The 18,845-nt window shown below is 48.9% G+C and overlaps 1 protein-coding gene across 11 annotated transcripts; it reads right to left on the reverse strand.

The window, feature by feature from the left end:
* Window positions 1-1,914: 1,914 nt before the first annotated feature.
* PTAFR (platelet activating factor receptor) lies at window positions 1,915-16,228 on the reverse strand. Of its 11 annotated transcripts, none has more exons than XM_030538958.1 (5): window positions 16,104-16,228; window positions 8,957-9,132; window positions 5,411-5,541; window positions 4,390-4,516; window positions 1,915-3,634 (listed from the first exon to the last, which is right to left on the reverse strand). In XM_030538958.1, exon 5 carries the CDS (start codon window positions 3,570-3,572, stop codon window positions 2,463-2,465), a length of 1,110 nt encoding a protein of 369 aa, XP_030394818.1. In that variant the 5' UTR covers window positions 3,573-3,634; window positions 4,390-4,516; window positions 5,411-5,541; window positions 8,957-9,132; window positions 16,104-16,228; the 3' UTR covers window positions 1,915-2,462. The 11 variants fall into 11 exon arrangements, 10 of the variants coding, with proteins under 10 accessions (XP_030394818.1, XP_030394823.1, XP_030394824.1 ...); XM_030538963.1 differs by lacking the exon at window positions 16,104-16,228 and adding an exon at window positions 13,960-14,101; XM_030538964.1 differs by lacking the exon at window positions 16,104-16,228 and adding an exon at window positions 13,401-13,423.
* Between the last annotated feature and the right edge of the window lie 2,617 nt (window positions 16,229-18,845).

An 18,845-nucleotide genomic window follows, 5' to 3' on the forward strand; every position in this document is an offset into this window, starting at 1 on the left:
TTAATAATAAATGCAAACATCTAGTAGCCAAGCACTTATTGCCATAGCAGCTAAGCACAGTGGAGCAAAACATACTTGTACAAAGTTATCCACAATGTGTACCATAAACTAGTCTCTATTGCAAGATTTCCAGGAACACACAGTACAAAATCAACACACTTAACAAACCCTGCAGCAAACACTACCCCCTTTCATTGTTCTCTGAAAGTTGCAAAACTCAAGTAGTGGAGGCCCGCCAATGGGAGAGTTCTTCAAAACCAGAAAATTCTACCAGCATGCCTGGGGAGTGCCACCACATCCTCCAATAACTGCCACAGTGGTGCCTAAATGTGAGGTGGTGACTCCAGCAAGTAAGCCCACTAAGAGTTTTTAAGATCATTGACATTACCTTGGATTGCATTCCAAATGAACAGGGGTCCAGGGCAAAGGTTTGAGCATGAGCGTTAGGCACTCAGAATGGTTTGCTCTAATAGCCAAGTGGATGCCATACCTGCACTAGAAGAAGCTCCTATGTAGTCTTCATGGGCAGCCCTAAGCAGAGATCATTGCAGTAGTCTAGCCTAGAGGAGGCAAAGGCACATGCAGTTCTGATCAGGTTCTTATCCATGTCCTGCACTGTAGCATCTGTATGCATGGGTGACCACTGTGAGGTCCATAGTAGAAAGGAAAAGTCTAAACTTTTTGCCCACTCACAAATATCAAAGTTTCAGTGGTCCACCAGTGATGACTGGGGATCGAAGAGCTGGGAATCCTCTCAGTGAAATATGGGCATAATATAATACCATTGTTGGTCAGATGATTGGAGAGGTTTGGAGTTTGCCACACAAACACTCCTAGCAGTTATCTGGCTGGTATCACCAGGCTGCTGCTAACTGGTATAAATAACCTTTTCCAGTGTCAATGTGGCAGATGAGTTTTTCCCATCACCATCTGGGAAATTTTTCTAGAAAAGTTGAGGAACCAAAACCTCATGTATAAGCCAACCAAGTTCCCCACTCTGTTCTACTTCCTGTGCTTGATGGAAGTTTAGTATTGAGCAACTCAGGGTTAGACAAGGAGCCTTGAGTGTCTTCTGATCTGTAACCAAGCCTGGCACCCTCAGGATAGCCAGCTTTCTATGTGCCCAGATTGTCTGTCGCCAGCACTGTTTGGAGCAGGCTCAAGGATGGCTCTAGGAATTTTGTCGCCCCAAGTACGGCAGGCAGGCTGCCTTCTGCGGCTTGCCTGCGGATGGTCTGCTGGTCCCGCGGCTTCAGCGGACCTCCCACAGGCATGCCTGTGTGAGGTCCGCCGAAGCCGCGGAATCAGCAGACCCTCTGCAGGCGCACTTGCTGGAGGTCAGCCGAAGCCACAGGACCAGCGGACCCTCCGCAGGCAAGCCGCGGAGGCAGCTTGCCTGCCGCCCTCGAGGCGCCGGCAGAGCACCCCCCGCAGCTTGCCACCCCAAGCATGGATTTGGCGTGCTGGGGCCTGGAGCCGCCCCTGAGCAGGATCCATTTCATCCTGGACTGAATGCCTGAGCTTAAAACCCTTAACATTTTTGCACTGGACTTACCACCACGGCAGCAGTTGAGTAGTTTGGAGGGTACCCTGGGGTGTGGCCACAAGCTGTTAGTTTATTAATGATAAAATACCAGAAAACAGTCTTCAAATAAGCAACCAGCTACATTACTTTGTTTCCAGCAGCACAAGCTTAGGGACAATAGCCACTCCCCCTTTATAATCTCATCTATAATAAATAAAAGCTATGATGATGAAGCATTAAAACCCTATTTATTTGCCATCTTAACTCCTATGCTGGCAATCATCCTCTGTCACTTGGAGGTTTTCAGTTGATATTCGGTCTCTCTGAAAGATATGTGCTAGCTCAACCAGAAGTTATTGGGCTGGGTCCACGAATAAGGTGACATTCTCTAGCCGGTGACATGCAGGAGGTCATATTAGATAATGGTCCCTGGTGGCCTTAAAATCTGCACATACGGATCCCAGGGATTGGGGGAGCTAAGGCTGAGGTTTCCAGCACACCACCAATACCCATCGACTTTCACAGACCCCCCTTCTCCCCAGCCTGGTTACTTGGATCAGATTGCATAGACTCTGTCATTCATAAGGGTGAGCTCTCTTCATGGCAATTCCCTTGCTTTCCAATGTTAAAGTGCTGACAGATCACACAAGGAGATAGGAGGAGGGGGAAAGACACAAAGTCAATGGCATTTTTCTTCACAGAAAAGAAAACAAGCTGAGCTGTGATTAGTGTCCCATGAAGCATCAGTATGTGTCAGAAGGTGCCTCTTTGCAGTCCCTGCTGGGTCCCTATTCCTCTGGTTGCATTTGTGGATACGGGGATTGAATGCTCATATTTCCTCTTCTTGATGGAAATGCTGAGATCTGGCCCACTGATGTGTCCCTCTCCGGCCTGGCTTAGTGAGAGGAAGCTGATGACACAAGTAGCCGAGCCTTGCTCAGTAGGAGACAGGGCTATATTCATTTCTCATGGGGTTGGTGGGGAGGTCATTGATGGGCACTGTGCCCTCAATCGCTGTTTCAGTGGTTTGCCTGGAACACTTGCGACTCCCTTTCATGCTTTTAAGATTCTCTGAAAGGTGCTTCCTGAACTTCTTGGTGAGGAAGCAGTAGATGACAGGGTCCAGCATGCAGTTGGTGCTCAGGAGGCATAGAGTCACCTGATGGGCGTCATTGATCTGCTGGCGCAATGGACAGTTTTCTTTCTGCCACAGCTCTAGGACCGTCAGGGTCCAGGGGAGGTCAATGAGATGGTGAGGTACAAAGCATACGATGAATACAGTGAGGACAGTGCATACCATCCTGAATGCCCTCTGCTTGACACGGGTGCTCTTCTGCAGCTGCACTGACTTGGTCAGCAGTGTCCTGAGAATGAACAAGTTACACACCAGTATAAACAGGAAAATGAAGACAAAAATAATGAATATGACAATGTGGATGGCGAGGATGGGCACAGTGTTGTCGGTGGTGTTATAGCGCTCGAAACACCGCTTCATGGTGCCATGGTGAGTCGCCTCCTCATTAGTTCCATCGCCAATGAGGTAGTACAAAGCACTGCTCACTATCACCATCCAGATAGCTGCAGAGAGGAAGATACCCCTTCTCCGGGTGGGGAACTGAGCAGCTGTGATGGGCTTGGTTACTGCCTGGAATCGGTTGTATGTGATGACTGTCAAAAAGGCGATGGAGCAGTAGGTGTTAACAAAGAACAAGTAGCCAGCCACGTTACACAGGAATGTAGGCATAATCCAGTTTCCTTGGTGGTGATAGTAAACGATCCACAGGGGCAGTGTGATTAGGAACAGCAGGTCAGCCACTATCAGGTTCACCATGAAGATCTTGATTTCATTTAGCTTCCTCCAAGCATAAACCCGGCAGAAAATCCACAGCACATAGCAATTGGCAATGAAGCCCAGAATGAAGATGAAGCTGTACAAGATGGTGAAAAGGGGGTATCTGAACTCAGAGTCCACCCCACATGAGGTATTAGCGGACAGGGTGGTGACACTCAGGGGTGAAAGAGTGCTAATTCCCCCCTTCGAGGACATTGTGTCACTGACCCGATTCTTCCAAAGCAGAAAATTTTCTGTCCTCTTCTTTTCTTCTTATTCTAAGAATACAAAACATATGATAACAGCATGTAGGGCCACTGCCAAGCCCCAGAGCCACCTATCTGTTCTTAGCTCATATCCTCTCTGACTGCAGGAGTTCTCCAGCATTCCTCTGTGCACACTCACCCCTCTGATCTCTTCCCTGTCTCTTCAACCTCAGACACCCACCCTGCTGTCTGCCACACCCACTCCACTCCTTCCTCCTCTCAGTATTACTCCAGTTTCATACCCACCTACATACTATGCCCACTTGCTCTGTGGTCCAATACTTATTACTGGAAATCAGATGTGTTTCCTAATGTCTCCTTCTTGGACACTGGTCATGTCACAGGACATTAGGCACCACATAAGCCATGTTCTTTAAAATACAGAATGGCTGGTCACCCTATGAGCTCATATCTGCCTACCCCACCTGCCCCTCCAATCTCAGCCTCTTTCCAAGAGCTGTGTGGTGGGGAAGTTGCTCTTTAATTGCTGCTGGCCCATTTGACTTGCACTGAACATAAGAACATAAGAATGGCCCTACCAAGTCAGACCAAAGGTCCATCTAGCCCAGTATCCTGTCTTCTGACAGTGGCCAGTGACAGGTGTGCCAGAGGGAATGAACAGAACAGGTAATCATCAAGTGATCCATCCCCTCTCGCTCATTCCCAGCTTCTGGCAAACAGAGGCTAGGAACATCATCCCTGCCCATCCTGGCTAATAGCCCTCGATGGACTTATCCTCCATGAATTTATCTAGTTCTTTTTTGAACCCTGTTATGGTCTTGGCCTTCACAACATCCTCTGGCAAGGAGTTCCACAGGTCGATTGTGCATCACTGTCCCTTCTCTCATAGGTTACTTCCTCTCTTTTCTCATTTACTGTTGACCAAGCAACAACCTATTGCCACATAAACACAGAGAAATCAGAATCATAACTTAATCACATATAGTCTATGGGACAGTAGGCCCAGTGAGCTCTGTTAGCTCCACCTCTAAGAGCTCACCCATTTCTTTGAGGGAGGGATGTGTTTGTATAGGGACATATACTGAGTTTCTTGTAACATGACTTTACTGTATTAATATATCCCCCATGCTGTGAGCTATGATGCCTGCTGAAGCAACCAATGCATAATCAAAGCCCCTGATGGTGGTGCCCAGCCCTCTCCCCACACCCTCTCCAGGGTGCAGTGTGGTGTGCATGCCCCATGAAATAGATCCATTCCATTGCAGGTTTTACTGACAAGCAGCCCGTGGCAGTGGGTGTATTCAAAGCCTCTCTACAGCAGTGCTTGGAGTCTGGGCACAGTTGCACTCTGGAAAGGCCCTGTGGAGTCTCTGCTGATTTATCAATGGAAGGAGAACATACAGGAAACTAATCTGTCCCTAACGCCTCACCAGGAGCCGAGTGGAAAACACAAAGAAACGCCCCTGTTTTCCTCACAATGTCACCTTGCCCGTAGAGCACCTCTCAAGAGCAACTTGCCTGTCTCTGCTAGAAGAACCCTGGCCAGGGAGGGGGAGGGTCCCAAATGGGCAAGGGGTAATTCCTAGACATCCAAGTTGAGGAAGTTTGTAGGCTGGGAGATTGGGACCTGTTGAGGGAAACTGCAGAGAGAAGCTGTCTGGTGCCAGCTGTTCCTTAGTCAGGCTGCTCACTCAGCAGCAGCACTGAAGCAGCCCTTATACTGACTGCCACGAGAGAGCAGAGGGAAGACACTGCAGTGGCTGCAGCACCTGGCAGCACAGAGGGGAGTGTTCCTAAAAGAGAGCTAGAGGTTTGTTCCAAACTCACCTATTGCTTCCAGAGGAGTCCATCAGCCTTGACAGCCAGGACAGTGCTCCTGCCCTGGCATGTGCAGAGGGCTCTGGATTGAGGTGATGCTGTTCAGTGCTGGTTAACCTCTGAGCCTGGTCCTCCCCACCCTGTTCAGTAAAGGAGACTTTTTGTGGCTTTGTTCCAATCCAACCTGTCTGCTGCACCCAGAGATTCACTCATGAGGCTGCTGCACTCTATTTAGTAGCCTGGAGATGTCCAGGCAGAATCATCATGTGCTAATTTAAATCAGATCCAGGAATCATTCCAAGCAAGGCCACCTCCTGGCCTTCCTTCCCCAGTGCGGTTGGGGTAGGGGTCACTATTCAAGCAAGGGGCAAGAGGAATCATCTGGAATACACACTTTGGGGAAATACAATCAAATATCTGTCTGCATCAACCAGGGGCTTTGAAGTTGCTTCTCTCTGTACATCCCTCCATCTAACCTAGGATTGGATTGTGGAGACTGAATTATCCTCTCTCATGGAATGACCCCTCTAGGTCAGTGTGGGCATAAAGCTGCCCATGCTGTGACTGAGAGAGGGGACTTTAGGCTTCTGTCTGGCAAACCACCACCATCTTCCAATTAACAGTGAATGGAGGTTGATGCTGAATGTACAACAAACCTTTTGTATTCATTATACACAGCGCCATGGAGGCCAGCATTATGCACTGTAGTACAGAATATATGGGAGAGTACAGTCTGCAAAGGAATTGTTACCAAGTTCCTAGAGGCTTCCCACTCCAAGTGCATCACACTTGCTCTAACAGAAAGGATTTCTCTGCCTATTTAATGCAATAACCATGGTCCTGTCTCTTCACACATCCTGTAGGCCTAGTCCAGGGAATGAGCATTGCAGCCCCGTGAGTGCCGCACATTCAGGCCATCCTGGCTCACCGAGTGTGCATCCCAGCATAAATGGACAGATCCTCGGCTGCAACCAAGGCATTTAGTGCAGCTTAGGAAGTTAGGTTAAGAAAGTCGCTTTAAATTACCTTTCTGTTCCCCTTATCCAGGGGCCATCCTGGTCCCAGTTCCAACTCCAGCCGGAAGGCTGCTCTAACTTACAATATTGCCCAGCAGTCAGGGTTCCATTGGGCAAGAAGGAACTCTGGGGATAGACCCTTTGCCAGGAGGGGTTTGTGCCATAGGAACTTTTGCACCAGCATGACAAGCGCACTGGAGGGTCTGCCCACATCAGGCTGTGTCCCAGACTGAACAGATATTTCTAGCTCATCACGTGCCTAGCTCCACTCAGTGTGATCTAGGCTTGGACTAGGCACCAGGCTGGGAGTGGAAACTGAGGTTCCATTCCCAGCTCTGCCCTGGACTCACTGTGTGACTCAGGAAAAATCACTGCATCTCTCCATGTCGCCATTAGTTTCCCCATCCGTAAAGCATGTTAAGTGCTACACATACTTATGTGTCCTGGGGAATTATGCCTCACATATTCAAGCCCCAGGAGTACCTGTCCTGATGGAACGTGTAACACTCCCATCCCAGCAATGGCAGGGCCAGTGGATCTCAGCCTGGCCCAGTGAAGAGTTATCCCAGCACAATGTGCCCAGTGCATCCCAGCTACATACTCATCTCTCAGCACAACATGTGCTGCAGGTCCTGGTACAATGTGCTGAAAATGACCCAGCTGATGTATACATGATCAACTAAGTCCCTCTGGCCTACTCAGCAGAGCTGAGAAGGGGTGATTTCACTCCAGAGGTCAGACTCTTCTCTGACTGCACTAATGCCTGAGGATGATGTTGGGGCACTATTCTGCTGAGGGCCCTGATGCTAGAATGAGATGTAAAATGAAGCACTAATTGCTTGTGATCATTAAAGATCCCCTGGCACTTTTCAATCTGGGTATGAATTCCAGTGTTGTGATGAAGTAGAGAAACTGCCAGTCAGAACAGCAGGAGTTAAGGAGAGTCTTTGGGCCCAGCTAGCCCCGCCCTGGTATCCCTGCAGACAGTGCCAGGCCTGGAGAGGGGAGGGCTGACTGCAAAGAGGCAGGAGCTAGCTGCCTTGCTACCCATAGGCACCGACTCTGTGGGTGCTCCGCCCTGGAGCACCCACAGAAAAAAATGTGCAGCTGCTTATCACCCACTAACAGCCTGCTCCTTCCTTCCCCTCCCAGCGCCTCCCATCCACTGCAATCAGTTGTTCTGTGGAATGCAGGAGGCACTGGGGGGAGGGGGAGAAGTGGGGGTGGGGTGCGCTTGGGGGAGGGGGCGGAACTAGGTGGGGAAGAGGCGGGGTTGGGGCTTGGGGTAAGGGGTGCAATGGGGGCAGGGCCTGGGGCTGAGTGGAGGTTGGACAAAGGAAAAAGACGTCACCTGTGTCTCTACCTGAGGGGAAGGAGCTCTAGCCTATCAGCCAAGGCAGCCACCTCGGAGAGAGCACTGTCTTCCCAGCCAAGGGAATTGTGAAGGGGACCTATGTACCCAGCACCCCAGGTAACTAACTGAGTGACCCCAGAGACATTGTGAGGCTTGCCCTCACCAACCTGCGGCTGCCCTGCCCAAAGGAGCTGTGCAAGACCCAAGAGAGATCAGCAAGCCTCTAAACAAACTGGACTGGAGGGGCCACACCCCAAACTGAACAGACTGGTAGGACATAGCCTAGGGCAGTGCATTTTGACTCCCTGCTTGGGGCTACCCCTCCCTCCATCCGTCCCCTCCATCCTCCAGTTCAGAGGTTGAAATGCACAGGGCTCTGGGCTGGGACCTGGAGGAGAGGGAGGGCCTGAGTCCCTCTGCCTCCACTGGCTTTAAAGACTGAGACTCCTCAACCAAGTAGGAGGCTGAGAGCTCTAACCAGCTCTCAAAGCCACCTGTTACAGATGTCTTGGCTAGATTCCAACCTGGGTAATTAGTTCTGTTTACCAAAAATTCCCCCAGCAGCTTTAGTGGGGGTCCATCATTCTCTCTGCTTCTTCCTGTAAACTCTTAAGTAATGCTGCTGCTAAGAGCTCAGGCCAGAGGTGACTGCATTTCAGCAACAGATGAAGTGATTCCTGTGGATGTAGCCTATAAAGTGCTCTGGGATCCACTGGGATGAAAGGTGCTCTGGCAGGCTTCCCTCACCCATTTGCTAACAATATGGGAAGGGTCATCACTTAGGCATTATTATGTTATACTCTAAAATCGAAAAGAGCATGGCCAAAACCAGGAATGAAGGCAATACCTCTGTCTCCAGGATAATGATATTTCATGTTCATTCAATGAGCTCCAGTCACTTGACAAACAAGGGTGAGCGTCATTAGTTCCATTTTATACTAGGGGAACTGAGACACAGCAGGGAAGCCACTTGCCCAACATCAGGCAGCGAGCCAGTGGCAAAGCTAGGAACAGAGCCCTGGTCCCTTGATTCCCAGTCCACTGGGCCATGTCGCCCCAATACATGATAGACAATAGCATGGCAGCTTGGTACAGCAATCTCACCCAGGTAAACCATTCTAAGAAATTCAGGCTAGAATGCAAATTCCATATGAATAGCACTAGTGAAAGCTAGTCCCTGCTTACCAGAGTCGAATGGATGCAGCGTGATCTTTCCAAAGCCAAACTTTGAAGAGCACTGGCGTATTCTGCTTGCTGGGTCTGCTTCCAGGTCCTATCCATCCCAGCCTGTGGCTGCAGCCTCCCCACACACACAGTTCTATTGATCAGAATTGCAGAACTGAAAGGATTGCAAAAGCTTCCTGCCAAGTCATTAGAGAAGAGGAAATGTCATGTGATAGCAGGGCGAAGGAAAAGAGAAATAAACTAAAACATGGGGGAAAAGCAAATTGACAGCAAAGACTGGGTGTCCCTGAAAAGCCATTAGCAGTAGCATTTCATTAAAGGAACTCTACTTCTAATGGCTGTGTTTCTGAAAGAGATAGGGACAACACAATTCACCTCTGGAGGCCAAGTAGGAAACCGGTCCCTTGTCCGTGGTTAAGTCAGGAAGCAAACAGCACTTGAATGGCATCTTTCCCAGCAGCAGGGCTGGCCTGTGCACAGGGTGCTTTTTCTTTACAAGTCCAGGAAAATTAATTGCTACATAAAGTCTGGGATTTTTGATGCACAAAGTCCTCAGGAGCTGATTCTCCAGTAAAATAGTCAGCTCTGCATCTTTACACCAGTACTAAACAGACTTAAACCCGGGGAACCCAGCCACACTAGCTTCCACAACCCCCCGAGGCGTCTGTTCCATTGTCTTACTGCTCTTACAGTTAGGAAATTTATCCTGAGATTTAATCAGCTATGCTGTAGTTTGAACCCATTGCCTCTTGTCCTTCTCTCTGTGGCAAGAGAGAACAACTGTTCTCCATCTTTTTCATGGCAGTCTTTCAAGTATTTGAAGACTGCTATCATGTTCACCTTCAATCTCCTCTTTTCCAAACTAAACATACCCAGTTCCTTCAGCCTTTGCTCATATTACTTGCATTCCATCCCTTTGATCATCTTTGTCACTTGCTTCTGGATCCTTTCCAGTTTCTCTACATCCTTTCTATACATTGGTGACCAAAACTGGACACCGTACTCCAGCTGAGGCCTACCCAGCGCTGAGTAGAGTGGTACTATCACCTCCCATGACTTGCATGCTGTGCCTCTGTTAATGCAGCCTAAAATTGCTTTTGCTTTTTTTGCAACAGCATCATATTGCTGACTCATGTTGAGGTTGTGATCCACAACCACGCCCAGATCCTTCTCAGCAGTGCTGCTGCCAAGCCAGTTATCCCTCGTTCTGTATGTGTGCATTTGGTTTTTCTTCCACTTTACATTTGTCTTTGTTGAATTTCATTTTCTCATCTACAGCCCAGTTCTCCAATTTATAAATTTTAGCTCTATCCTCTCAAATGTCAGCAACTTCCCGCCCCAGCTTTGTGTCATGTGCAAATTTGATCAGTATGTTCTCTATTCCCACATTCAGGTCATTAACAGTGACTTTTAACAATACTGGACCCAGAACAGATCCGTGTGGAACCCCCCTGAGACCTCCCTCCAATCTGACTTCATTCCATTAATAGTTACTCTTTGTTTGTGGTTGTTTAACCAATTATGTGTCCACTTAATGGTAATTCTGCCTGTAACAGAAAGAGAGCCTGAGATATAAGCTCTTGTATCAGAGGTCCAGTCTGTAGCCTGAACTAAAGTAGTGGTCAAGCCTTGCTAATATAAAGCAAAGTTAGTAAGAGACATGCTGTGAGCAGAGTCAGGCTCTGCCTGCATTCAGACTCACAGGATCTGGCAAGAACAGGGTTGGTATTACAAAAACACACATTCCTGAGAAATGCTGGGCACAGGACACTCACGCAAACACTTCCGGAAGGATCGTACCAGAACACCCCAATACCAAGTATGGTACAAACACATGCCCCAAGGATGATACAAAAATTCACTGACCCTGTGTTAGAGATAAGGTCAGGATGACAGTGTGATGGATCAAACCAACAAGTACAAGGTAATGGGTGGTAACTAACTACATCAGAGGGTGGTAACTGACCATGTCAGAGGGGCAATACATAACTTGTTTGTATCAGTGTATAAAATGGAGTCTCAGACTGGAAGTGTCTTTGGCTGGCCGGGGGTCAGTGGAAAGTCCTGCCACTGACTGAGCTAGTCCATTGTGATGGGCATACATGTGTTAGTGATCCTGTAGAACCTACAGGATACTAGGACTGTGCTTTGTTAACAATAAACCTGGCCAGGTGCCTTGGCTACTAAACAAGTCTGTGGTTATTGGGCAGTTTGATCAGAACCTGCTGTACGGGCTATCTGGCCAGAGCCAGTGCAGCACGCAGAGAGAACACATACACGTAGCCAACGTCTGCTGACACTGCGTAAGCCCACATTTCTCCAGCTTACTTATCAGAATGTCAAGTGAAACTGTGTCAAAAGCTTTCCTGAAATCCAGGTATATTATGTCCACTGTGTTCCCTCTATCCTACAAAACAATTACCCTGTGAAAGAAGGAAAGCAAGCTGGTTTGGCATGATTGTTCTTGGTAAATCCATGCTGGCTACTAGCAGTCACCCGCTTCATCCTCCTGGTACTTGCAAGTTCCCAGCAAACTCTCCGTGTTTTCTTCTCCTCTGTTCGCTGCTGTAATGCATACACACACTGTGGTGTTAAAGTCTCTCTAGAGGTGACTGGAGAACAGTGGGCCAACACATTGCTCAAGAGCTCACTGGGACTAAAGGTCACTATGGGTATGTCTACACAGCATTTTGGAGCAAGCCTCTCAGCTTGGGTCAACAGCCTTGGGCCTGGTCTACACACAAGTTTAGGTCGAATTTAGCAGCGTTAAATTGAAATAACCCTGCACCAGTCCACACAGAGAAGCCATTTACTTTGACATAAAAGGCTCTTAAAATCGATTTCTATACTCCTCCCCTATGAGGGGAGTAATGCTGAAATCAACATTGCCAGTTCGAATTAGGGTTAGTGTGGATGCAATTCGATGGTGTTGGCCTCCAGGAGCTATCCCACAGTGCACCATTGTGACTGCTCTGGACAGCAATCTGAACTCGGATGCACTGGCCAGGTAGGCAGGAAAAGCCCCGCAAACTTTTGAATTTCATGTCCTGTTTGCCCAGCGTGGAGAGCTGATCAGCACAGGTGACCACGCAGAGCTTATCAGCACAGGTAACCATGCAGTCCGAGAATCGAAAAAGAGCTCCAGCATGGACTGTATGGGAGGTAGTGGATCTGATCACTGTATGGGGAGAGGATTCCGTGCTAGCAGAACTACATTCCAAAAGACAAAATGCCAAAACATTTGAAAAGATCTCCATGGGCATGATGGAGAGAGGCCAAAATAGGGACTCACTACAGTGCTGCGTGAAAGTTAAGTTGCTCAGACAAGCGTCCAGAAAGCAAAAGAAGCAAACGGATGGTCCAGTGCAGAGCTACAGTCATGCTGCTTCTACGCTGAGCTGCATGCAATTCTAGGGGGTGCCGCCACCACTACCCCACCCCTGACTGTGGATTCCAAGGAGGAGGTTCTCTCAGCCATGCCTGAGGATTTTGCAGGTGGGGAAGATGAGGAGGAGGAGGAGGACGAGATTGTGGAGAGCACACAGCACACCATTCTCCCCAACAGCGAGGATCTTTTCCTCAGCCTGACTGAAATAGCCTAACCCTCCCAAGGCTGTATCCTGGACCATGAAGCTGGAGAAGGGACCTCTGGTGAGTGTACATCCAAATGCACATTCTACCACCATTCTGCACTTGCTCAGCATATAGTTGAAGAGCTCCTTACTACTGTCCACGCTGCCTGTGTATGGCTTCATGAGACATGGCATTAAGGGGTAGGCTGGGTCCCCAAGGATAACTATAGGCATTTCAACATCCCCAATGGTTATTTTCTAGTCTGGGAAGTAAATCTCTTGCTGCAGCCATTTAAACAGAGTAGTGTTCCTGAAGACACGAGCGTCATGAATGCTTCCCGGCCATCCCACGTTGATGTTGATGAAATGTCCCTTGTGATCCACCAGTGCTTGCAGCATCATTGAAAAGTACCTCTTGCGGTTTATGTACTGGCTGCCCTGGTGCTCCGGTGCCAAGATAGGGATATGGGTTCCATCTATCGCCCCACCACAGTTAGGGAATCCCACTGCAGCAAAGCCATCCACTATGACCTGCACGTAGATTCATAGATTCATAGACTCTAGGACTGGAAGGGACCTCGAGAGGTCATCGAGTCCAGTCCCCTGCCCTCATGGCAGGACCAAATATTGTCTAGAACATCTCTAACAGACATTTATCTAACCTACTCTTAAATATCTCCAGAGATGGAGATTCCACAACTTCCCTAGGCAATTTATTCCAGTGTTTAACTACCCTGACAGTTAGGAACTTTTTCCTAATGTCCAACCTAAATCTCCCTTGCTGCAGTTTAAGCCCATTGCTTCTTGTTCTATCATTAGAGGCTAAGGTGAACAAGTTTTCTCCCTCCTCCTGATGACACCCTTTTAGATACCTGAAAACTGCTATCATGTTCCCTCTCAGTCTTCTCTTTTCCAAACTAAACAAACCCAATTCCTTCAGCCTTCCTTCATAGGTCATGTTCTCAAGACCTTTAATCATTCTTGTTGCTCTTCTCTGGACCCTCTCCAATTTCTCCACATCTTTCTTGAAATGCGGTGCCCAGAACTAGACACAATACTCCACCTGAGGCCTGACCAGCGCAGAGTAAAGCGGAAGAATGACTTCTCGTGTCTTGTTTACAACACACCTGTTAATGCATCCCAGAATCACGTTTGCTCTTTTTGCAACAGTATCACACTGTTGACTCATATTAAGCTTGTGGTCTACTATGACCCCTAGATCTCTTTCTGCCATACTCCTTCCTAGACAGTCTCTTCCCATTCTGTATGTGTGAAACTGATTGTTCCTTCCTAAGTGGAGCACTTTGCATTTATCTTTAAATGTCCCAGAGTCACTATCTTTGGTAGCAGCAGCTCAGTGATTGCTTTGGCTACTTGCATCACAGCAGCCCCCAAGTAGATTTGCCCATTCCAAATTGATTCCTGACTGACCGGTAGCTGTCTGACGTTGCAAGCTTCCACAGGGCTATCGCCACTCGTTTGTGAACTGTGAAGGCTTTTCTCATCTTGGTATTCTGGTTCTTCAGGGCAGGGGAAAGCAAGTCACAAAGTTCCATGAAAGTGCCCTTACACATGCGAAACTTTTGCAGCCACTGGGAATCGTCCCACACCTGCAACACTATGTGGTCCCACCAGTCTGTGCTTGTTTCCCGGGCCCAGAATCAGCGTTCCACAGCTAGAACCTGCCCCCTTAACAGCATGATCTCCAAAGCGCCGCAGTTTGAGAGAATTCTGTGTCCATGTCCTCTTCACTCTCGTCGCAGCGCTGCCGTCACCTCCTCCTCGCCTAGTTTTCCAGGTTCTGGTTCAGCATAAACTGCACAATAATGGACGAGGTGTTTACAATGTTCTTGACTGCTGTGTTGAGCTGAGCGGGCTCCATACTTGCTGTGCTATGGCGTCTGCACTGAAAAAAGGGGCAAAACGATTGTCTGCCATTGCTCTGATAGAGGGAGGGGCGACTGATGACATGGCTTACAGGGAATTAAATTTCACAAAGGCAGAGGCTTTGCATCAATAAGAAACACAAACAACTGTCACACAGAATGGCCCCCTCAAGGATTGAACTCAAAAGCCTGGGTTTAGCAGGCTGTTGATTTCACGGAGGGAGGGAAGAGCAAATGAATACAAAACAAATCTGGTCTACTTCTTTTTTTGACCTACTCCATCTATCTTTTACATCTGGGCTGGCAGCAGACAGTGCAGTATGACTGCTAGCCATTGTCATCTCCTGAGCACTTAGCAGAAGATGCTGCATTAAGACTGCTAGCCATTGTCATCTCCTGGCTGCTCGCCAGAAGATGCTGCATTATGACTGCTAGCCCTCAACATCTTCTAAGCACTCGGCAGAAAATGAGAAATACCTGGCTGAGTCACTCCCATCTCTGTAGGATGATGATGGCTTTCAGTCCTAATGCACCATCTGGTGCCAAAAGGCAATGAGCTGCTGCTGTGCAGCAATACAGTCCCACATCTGCCAGCACCCAGGAGACTTATGGTAACAGTCAGCTGTGCGGGCTCCACACTTGCCGTGATATGGTGTCTGCACAGATAACCCAGGAAAAAAGGCATGAAACGGCTGTCTATCATTGCTTTCATGGAGGGAGGGAGAGGGGGGCCTGACGACATATATCCAGAACCACTTGCAACAATGTTTTTTGCCCCATCAGGCATTGGGATCTCAACCCAGAATTTCAATGGGCGGTGGAGACTGCGGGAACTATGGGATAGCTATAGGATAGCTACCCACAGTGCAACACTCCAGAAGTCAACGCTAGCCTCGGTACTATGGACATGCACCGCCGAATTAATGTGCTTAGTGTCGCCGCATGCACTTGACTTTATACAATCTGTTCCCAAAAATCGAATTTTGTACAATCGGAGTAATCCCATAATGTAGACATACCCTTGAGCTTGCAAGACTCATGCTAGTACTCTAAAAATAGTGTCTAGACAGCACCCCCCCACACACACACACACGATCCACAGTATTATTAAACTGGTTCCCCATCCTCTATTGAAGGCATTCCCCTGCTGGCACTGCCAACCTGTGTATCAAGGGGGCACCCACCACCCCCACCGTCCCCCCCCATTGTTGACACACTGAGCTTCGTACACAGCAGACGCTGCGGCAGTGGCTCAAGGCAGGCTTTGTGCTGTCACATAGAGGCTGCATCTTACTGGAGCCCACAGCCCACCTGCAGCCCCTAGCCACTCCTGGCTCACTACAAGCATTTTGACAGGAAGTACCAAGCAATAATAACAACAACAATAATACAAGTGTGTGTGCATGACAGAGTGTGTGTGTGTATGTATGTATGTGAGTGTGGGAGAGAGCCAGTACGTGTGAGAGAGACAGAGAGAGAGATTGTGTGTGTGTGACTGTGTGTTGGGGGGACTCTGTAACAGAGTATATGTTGGGGAGTGTGAGACTGTGTGTGTGTGTGACAATCTGTATTATGAGGGGCAGAGTGTATGTGGGTGTGAGAGCCAGTGTGTGTGCGAAAGAGACTGTGTGTGTTAGGGAACTGTGAGGCACAGTGAGCACACTGTCACTTTAAGTCCCCCCCACTCACCGAGTGGCGCAGGCAGGCAGGGTCCAGGGAGGCACTCCGCTCCGGGCAGCAGTGGGCAGGGGCTGCACCGCTCTGGGCTCCCCAGGGCTGGGTCGGAGGCTGGAGCCCTCAGCCAGCCAGCTGAGGACTGAGGGAGGGAGGGAGGGAGGGGGTGGGGTTGAGGAGAAGCCCTCCAGCCCAGTGTGTGGGAGGAGCCAGAGAAGAGAAGATTACAGATGAGGCCAGTGAGGGTGGTGCCCCAAATTTTTGGGTGCCCTACGCAACTATGTATGCCTAGGGACAGCCCTGCCCACCCCTCCTGCCACACTCCAAACCCCTCAGCTTCAACCAAGAGCCCGCACCCCCATCTGGAGCTCTCCCCCACTGCTGCACCCCAACATCCTGTCCCAGCCCAGAACCCCATCCTGCAAACCAAACCCCTCATCCCTGGCCCCATCCCAGAGTTTGCACCCCCAGCCAGACCGTGCACCACCCTGCAACCCAACCCCCTGCCCCAGCCAGTAGCCCCCTCCTATATTCCAAACCCCTTGGCCCCAGCCTGGAGCCCCTTCCTCCACCCCAAAACCCCTCATATCCAGCCCTACCCCAGAGCTCACACCCCAGCCAGAGCCCTCACCCCCCTGCAACCCAACCCCCAGCCACGAGCCCCCTCCCGCATCCCTGGCCCCACCCCAGAGACCACAACTCCAGCCAGTGCCCTTACCCTCTCCCACACCCCAACCGAGTGCAAATGAATGAGAGTGGGGTAAAGTGAGCTAGTGAGGGAGGTGGGATGGAGTGAGGGGCCTCAGAGAAGGGGCAGGGACGGGGTAAGGGTGTTCAGTTTTCTGCAGTCAAAAAGTTGGCAACCCTAACATCAGCTGCAGCTATGAGTTCTGCTGGAAACCAGGCCCCACTCTAGGGGTTTCACATCTGTGTGTCATTTCTGGAGTGCCCAAACTCCACGGGAAGCTGGGGAATGCTGGCCATATTCTTCCCAGTAAGAGACTCAGAGTCTTGGACAAGCCCTTCCAGTGTGAGCCATTCACCTGCATGTATGCACTGGGTCCACAGCACAGACACCTGGAGCCCAGCTGCCTTCCCCTTGCTGTGTGTGGCCCAGGCACCCAGCTGCCAGACTGCCAGCATACCAGGAGCAGTGAGGAGCCCAGCAGAACTGTCCATGCGGCAGGTTGTGACAGCAGCTCAGGTACTTTCCAGCACTAGGGACCTGTTTAGTGTGTCTGCAAATCTGCACACAGATTGTTAATGAGCCAGTACATGTCAGGGTGGGAGGGAGCTGTGCACCACTGCCTGTCACTGGCATCAGGAGACTGGGAATGGCCCAAGCTGTGAGAGCCTGTCCCAGGCCCTTCCCCAAGCCCCTGACATACAGAAGTGTCTGACTGTCTCTAGCTGGCCACAGAGGAACAGAGATGGTGGCAGCAGCCTCACTGTGGCACTGTTTGGCTTCTTGGGCTTGACTGAAAGAATCAGAGGTGTCATTCAGATCACACACCTCCAGGTGCAAATTCAGAGCTGCACCTTTGGGAGTTTCTGCAAGCAGCCCCAACTAGCTCCCCTTCCCCATAACTCACTACAGACCCTTTCAAGCAAGAGAAGGGCTCACAGGATAGTAAATGTGACGCGAGGGCTATCAAACATGCATTGGCACAAACTGAGAACATGACTGAAATGTGGGACGCCTGGCTTTTGTTATACATTGCCCCATAATTGACAGGTTTTTTAACTACAGAACTTCTTCAGGGTGTTTTCTGACTGGCTCTTACATAAATTAAGCTGTCATGGGATAAAAGGGAAGGTCCTTTCATGGACTGAGAACTGGTTAAAAGACAGGGAACAAAGGGTCGGAATTAATGGTAAATTCTCAGAATGGAGAGGGGTGTTCCCCAGGGGTCAGTCCTAGGACCAATCCTATTCAATTTATTCATAAATGATCTGTAGAAAGGGGTAAATAGTGAGGTGGCAAAGTTTACAGATGATATTAAACTACTCAAGATAGTTAAGACCAAAGCAGACTGTGAAGAACTTCAAAAAGATCTCACAAAACTAAGTGATTGGGCAACAAAATGGCAAATGAAATTTAATGTGGATAAATGTAAAGTAATGCACATTGGAAAAAATAACCCCAACTATACATATAATATGATGGGGGCTAATTTAGCTACAACGAGTCAGGAAAAAGATCTTGCGTCATCATGGATAGTTCTCTGAAGATGTTCACGCAGTGCGCAGAGGCAGTCAAAAAAGCGAACACGATGTTAGGAATCATTAAAAAGGGGATAGAGAATAAGACAGAGAATATTTTATTGCCCTTATATAAATCCATGGTACGCCCACATCTCGAATACTGTGTACAGATGTGGTCTCCTCACATCAAAAAAGATATTCTAGCATTAGAAAAGGTTCAGAAAAGGGCAACTAAAATGATTAGGGGTTTGGAGAGGGTCCCATATGAGGAAAGATTAAAAAGGCTAGGCCTCTTCAGCTTGGAAAAGAGGAGACTAAGGGGGGATATGATAGAGGTATATAAAATCATGAGTGATGTAGAGAAAGTGGATCAGGAAAAGTTATTTACTTATTCCCATAATACAAGAATTAGGGGTTACCAAATGAAATTAATAGGTAGCAGGTTTAAAACAAATAAAAGGAAGCTCTTCTTCACACAGCGCACAGTCAACCTGTGGAACTCCTTACCTGAGGAGGTTGTGAAGGCTGGGACTATAACAATATTTAAAAGGG

Source organism: Gopherus evgoodei, chromosome 20 (genome assembly GCF_007399415.2).
Source record: "Gopherus evgoodei ecotype Sinaloan lineage chromosome 20, rGopEvg1_v1.p, whole genome shotgun sequence".
Taxonomy (NCBI): domain Eukaryota; kingdom Metazoa; phylum Chordata; order Testudines; family Testudinidae; genus Gopherus; species Gopherus evgoodei.

Coding starts and splice junctions, on each gene's coding strand:
- PTAFR (XM_030538968.1), bottom strand. CDS start 3,572: ATGTCCTCGAAGGGGGGAATTAGCACTCTTTCACCCCTGAGTGTCACC.